At 42.8% G+C, this 6,000-nt stretch overlaps 1 protein-coding gene across 1 annotated transcript; it reads right to left on the bottom strand.

The window, feature by feature from the left end:
- Window positions 1–1,779, bottom strand: LOC120108306 (putative disease resistance protein RGA1). The gene has a single exon (XM_039121893.1). The coding sequence runs from the start codon at window positions 1,777–1,779 to the stop codon at window positions 1–3; it is 1,779 nt and encodes a 592-aa protein (XP_038977821.1).
- Between the last annotated feature and the right edge of the window lie 4,221 nt (window positions 1,780–6,000).

The following is a 6,000-nucleotide window of genomic DNA, read 5'->3' as shown; positions in this document are numbered from 1 at the left end:
TCAACTCGAAGACCTATCACCAATTTCTCTTAAAGGAATATGCTGTATTTTAGGCCAATCAGCACCATTTCTTTCGCAACGTTGTTGCAGCAATGCGCATCCACTGATAGCTAGATATTTCAGAGAGTAAGATAATCCTTCTGTCGGTAATGATGTGAGCATTGGAACATTGCGAATTTCCATATGATTAAGAGAGGGTAACAAATGCATTCGGGTTGGCAGGGATTTGAGATCGTCACAAAAACGAAGTCGAAATTCTTTTAGTGTTGCAGGCAGTCCCCCCTCAGCAAAGGATGATAGTTTTCGGCATGATGATACCTCTAAAAATTCAAGAGAAGCAAGATCTTGCAAGGCCAGTGACTCAAGCTTATCACATCCTTCAATCTTCAGTTCTCTAAGAATTTTCAAGTTATGAAGATAACCTCTGGGTACAGATTTAACACGAGACAATTGAGAAACAGTCAGCGAGGACAGAGAAGGGAGCTGACGGATCCACCTGATTATTTCCCCAGTGCCTCCTTTGATCACCAACTCGTGAAGCTGTGGAAGCATAGGAAGAGACAACAGTTTTTGGCAGTTTCCCATCTCAAAATATTCAAGAGAACATGGTAGGTGGGAAAGTTCTTTTATATTGGGGCAATCTGAGATGACAAGTTTTTTGAGGCAAGCCATTTCACCCTGTATTACTTCATACCAACTCTCCAATTTATGCATGTTTGATATAAACAACATCTCAAGCAAGGGAAAACCCATAGTATTGCCATTACCGGGAACCACACGGCCCATGTGTTGCACTTCAGGCAACCCTTCTAAGTAGAGATTTCTGAGTTGTGGCAGCTTTCCCACTAGAGGGAGGACACCACATCTTCTGCAGTTGGAGAGTCTCAATGTGTCTAAATTTGAAAATGACTGATCCTGAAGCCAATTTGGAAATGATGTTCCATTGTAGTTATCTATCCATAAAGTTCTGATATTGGTGTTTGGATGGAGGTTTTCAATTACTTCTTCACTTCCAGCCAGCGAGTTAGAGCAGGTGCTTTCACTCCATTTCAGCATCAGAAAGTCAATGTATTTTTTGTTCTTCAAATTTGCATCTTTGGCATCCTTCACATCGACTACATTTTCCAGTTTTGAGATACATAGTTCTCCTCGGAGATTCAAGTCTTTTAACTGCCCTAAACCACATCCACTCTCTCCAGATACACTGAACCTTGACAATGTTCGTAGAAAAGTTAATTGGCCAATCCCTGGTGGCATGGAAATCAAATCAATCCATCTATTTCTATGCTTATCCCAGTTCAAATGCAAACCCAGATGCCGAAGATTAACCAAGTTGCTCATGCCTTTGGGTAATTCTAGAAGCTTGTTGCACTCACCAAGTTCTAGTACCTGCAGATTGTAAAGGTTACTGACAGATTCTGGCAACCTCTCTATCTGTGTGCCATAGAGGTTCAGGAACCGCAGATGAATTAGATTTCCAATAGCATCTGGTAATACAACTAATTCATTCTGTCTCAAATCTAAAGCACGTAAATGCTTCAAATTTAGAAACAGATCATATGGAACCTGCTTTGTGGGCACACCATTTTCAGGAAGCAATATAAATGCTCTTAAGCTTTGGTTCTCATAAATCTTGTGAAATGCTATAGGATCCATATTCTGAAGGCATGACACCACATAGCGAGAATTCCCTGATTCACCATGTACTGCATTATTCTCAAATCTCAAACATTCATGTTCAGAAACAGATTGTGCTAGCTCATGAATTAAGCCGGGCATTTTGTATTTCAGTTTTGATTGTTGGTTGCTGCTGCTAGATATATGGAAAAATGACCTCCATAAGAGATAGTCAAAGTACTTACCTCTACAATGTACGTCAACGGTTTAAGGTTGCAGAGAAAGCCGGGAGGTCTGAAATGCAACATCTATTAGGTAAATTATCAGAGGCTAAATATATTGAGTGGCATAGGAATTGTACTAATACGGATGTTGTGCATGACTTATTTTGGGCACACCCTGGCAGCATTGATTTGTTCCGTGCATTTCCCCGTGTGTTGATAATGGATTGCACGTACAAGACGAATAGGTATCGTCTTCCGCTCTTAGAGATTGTGGGGGTGACATCTACTGACATGACATTTTCAGTTGCTTTTGTATACTTAAATTCTGAGGGGGAAGAAAGCTCTACTTGGGCATTAGAGAGATTGCGCAGTGTCATAGCTGATGATGTTTTGCCTGAGTTGATTGTTACAGATAGAGACTTGGCTTTGATGAATGCAATTCATAGAGTATTTCCTACTGCTAGACATTTATTATGTAGATGGCATATTAGTAGGAATGTTTTGGCCAAGTGCAAAAAATTTTTCGAATTGAAGGAGAAATGGGATAAATTTATTATGAGTTGGAATGTACTAGTGCTGTCCTCCACGGAAGACGAGTATAATGATCGCTGGAGTGCACTGCAGAGAGAGTTCGGTACCTATCCAGATGCACTACAGTATGTGTCAGATACTTGGCTGAGCAAATACAAGGAAAGATTTGTTGCGGCGTGGACGGATACATGCAGGCACTACGGAAATGTGACGACAAATAGGTATCACAAATAAAGACTCATTTAATTTTAATTTGCCTCAATTCTTATATCTAACTTTCATTTGTTTACTAGAGTCGAGAGTGCACATGCAAAGCTCAAAAAGCAGCTTGGATCAAGCCAAGGAAGTTTCGAGTCATCTTGGACTAGAATACATGGATTGATTGAGTTGCAGCACAGCTCCGTTAAAGCCTCATTGGAGAAGAGTTTATTGGTAGTGCAGCACAACTTCAAGCCAGCTGAATTCAAAGAGTTGCGAGGTTTCATATCTATAAGTGCGTTAAATCATGTCCTCGCCCAATCGAAACGAGCCAATTCAGTTGGGTTTGATGATTCAAATTGTGGGTGCGCTATTCGACGCACACATGGTATACCATGTGCTCACCAGATTGCGCGGTACAGGGTGGAAGGTCGGCCCATTCCTCTCGACTGCATAGATCCTCATTGGAGGAAACTTGATATTCTGCCTACCCCCCCCCCCGTGCAGCCAATTCAGTTGAGTTGTGATGCAGAGTTAGATTTGATTGCGCTACGATTCAAGAAGTTAGATGGGGCTTCTCAATTGCAGATGATCAAGAAGTTACGAGAGATTGCAAGTCCAGATAGTACACCTCTTTTAGAACCTGCAAAACGGAAGACTGGTTCACGTGGGCGCGCTTCAATGAAGGTTGATACGTCTACTCGACGTGACCCGTCTGCGTTTGAGTTGGTTCTATCTGGACAGGATAGTTATTCACCTGGTGTTGAGAAAGTTACCATCCGCAATCCATCTACTCAGATTCAAAAGAGGCGGCCCAAGCAAAAGGTAAGTATCAAATATTTATTTCCTTACAATAGGTATCACAACGTCTACGGGACGGTCCGTGCCGTGCCGGTATGTGATGTGCCGATACGGGACATGTCGGGACGTGCCGTGCCGAGATGTGCCGATACGGGACATGTCGGGACGTGCCGTGCCGAGATGTGCCGATACGGGACATGTCGGGACGTGCCGTGCCGAGATGTGCCGATACGGAATGTGCCGTGCCGAGATGTGCCGATACGGGACATGTCGGTACGTGCCGTGCCGAGATGTGCCGATACGGGACATGTCGGGACGTGCCGTGCCGTGCCGGTACGGGAAGTGCTGAGACGGATAACTATTTGGATATTTCTGCCATTGTTACATATTTTCTATCATTTGATATTATTTGCAGGTTTTTCGTACTAGAGCCCAGTCACATACGCCCATTGTCTATATTGATGCTATTCCTTCTGCCTTGAGACCATACATCCAGCATATCAAGGATGTAAAAGCTGATGGGAATTGCGGATTTAGGGCAATAGCTGACTTACTGGGATTTGGAGAAGATGACTGGGTGCGTGTTAGGAAGGATTTATTGCAAGAGTTGCAATGTCATTCGGACCACTATCGCACATTATATGGTGTGGAAGGAACGATTGCTGAGATCACTCATGCATTATCATATTATGATGATTGTCCACCATATGACAGATGGATGACTATGCCGGACATGGGTCATCTTATAGCATCCTGCTATAATGTTGTCCTATACCATCTCTCGTTGCAACAATGTCTGACCTTCCTACCTCTCCGTTCTGTGCCAGTACCTCTTCTATCCCGCAAAGATATCGCTATCGGATTCGTAAATGGAAATCATTTTGTTGAGGTACTACGTTCACAACACTTGCGAATATTTAATTTTGCTTATTTAATTTTGCTTATTTATAATTTTGTGGCTATTAATATTTTCTTATTTCTAATTTTGAAGGTGTTCTTGTTGCCGGGACATCCCGTTCCGCCAGTAGCGACCAACTGGCGAAAATATCATCTTCCTTGTGCTACCGGATGGGAAAATTCATATGAAGCACGGATTCAACAGTTCAAAGAGAGCATCTCACCTAATGTTATAACTAGCGAGACAGTAGAGTTAGATTGATTCTTTATATATGTACAATTTTTGAAAGTTATAAATTTTTTTCGGCTCTTAGAGTCATGTACTGTGAAACTCCATCATCAATATAAATCAAAAAATATCTGTCTTCGCATTTTTCGGCTATTGGGGGTGCTGAGGTGGCTCTCCATCAGCTGGGAATACATATGAAGACTGTTGTTTCCGTTGAGATTTCAGATGTAAACAGAAACATACTTAAGAGCTGGTGGGAGCAATCCTAGCACACAGGGGAACTAATAGACCTTTCTGATGTACAAGAACTTAACGGTGACAAGCTTGAGCAGATGATTAACACATTTGGTGGGTTTGATCTGGTTATTGGTGGAAGTCCATGTAATAATCTTTCAGGTAGCAACCGCTATAGTCGTGATGGGCTGGAGGGTAAACATTCATCTCTTGTTTATGATTATTTTCGCATCTTAGACCTTGTGAAGTGTATCATGGGGAAGAACTTCTGATTGCACCATCTCACTTTCTTGTTTTTGGGTCAGTGAATCTAGTTGTATGTTACATCAGGGTACGTTACAGCAGGCATCATCATTTCTGAAGGAAAAGTTGAGCAGGCATTATCATTTCTTTTGTTGGAAAAGAGGGCTCTGTGATGTTCTTGGTCAGGTGAGCGAAGCGCAAATAGGCTGCGCGCTTTATTTGGGGGAGTGAGAAATTAAGGGGGTGGTAGAGCATCTTTTAAATGTTTGCCTTTGATGATTGAGGCGGATTTTCTGATAAGCAACAGTTATGTTAGCTATGTATTTAAAATGTTGAAAGATCATGAGGATGTTCTCTGTGAAACTCCATCATCAATATAAATCAAAAAATATCTGTCTTCGCATTGTTAGATTGATTGTTATGTGCACTGTTATATTTGTGTAAAATAGAACGGGCCAGGCTTTACAAAGATTACACGTAAATGTACCAAAAATATATATTTTTCATTAATATCAAAGGCTTTACAAAGATTACAAAGGCTCCATCATCAATCCCTATGACGCCATCGTCGACGCGTGTACTGCTGTACGTCCGAATGAGAGGGTGCTGGATCCGAATGAGAGGGTGCTGTACTCGGGCCAGGCTCATCACCCAGAAGTACCTGATGCATCTGAGAAATAGCATCAAATAGGTGCCCGGCACCTAGTAACGTAGCCTCTGAGGGACCCATCCGTACAATGTCGGTACTGATACCGAGTGCAGCTGCATTACGCCGCCGGTGCATGTCAGCATCATCATGACCTCCCCTAGCTCCAGAATGAGTACTCGAGCGCAGATGAGGAGGCTGAACTGCAACGTGCGTGATACGGAGATACCACTCCATGTATCCCGGTACGCTGTCTGATGGCCGGGTAACTGGGTGGCTCGTGCTCGCCTGGCTCAGCACGTGGTCCTCCCACCGCTCCCAAAGCTGATCCATATAGGAGTAATGTATCCGGTACGAGCCTGCTGTGGAACCTCTGTTGG

The sequence above is a fragment of the Phoenix dactylifera genome, unplaced genomic scaffold (assembly GCF_009389715.1).
Source record: "Phoenix dactylifera cultivar Barhee BC4 unplaced genomic scaffold, palm_55x_up_171113_PBpolish2nd_filt_p 001263F, whole genome shotgun sequence".
Classification (NCBI taxonomy): domain Eukaryota; kingdom Viridiplantae; phylum Streptophyta; class Magnoliopsida; order Arecales; family Arecaceae; genus Phoenix; species Phoenix dactylifera.
This window is presented reverse-complemented; position numbering and strand designations above follow the sequence as displayed.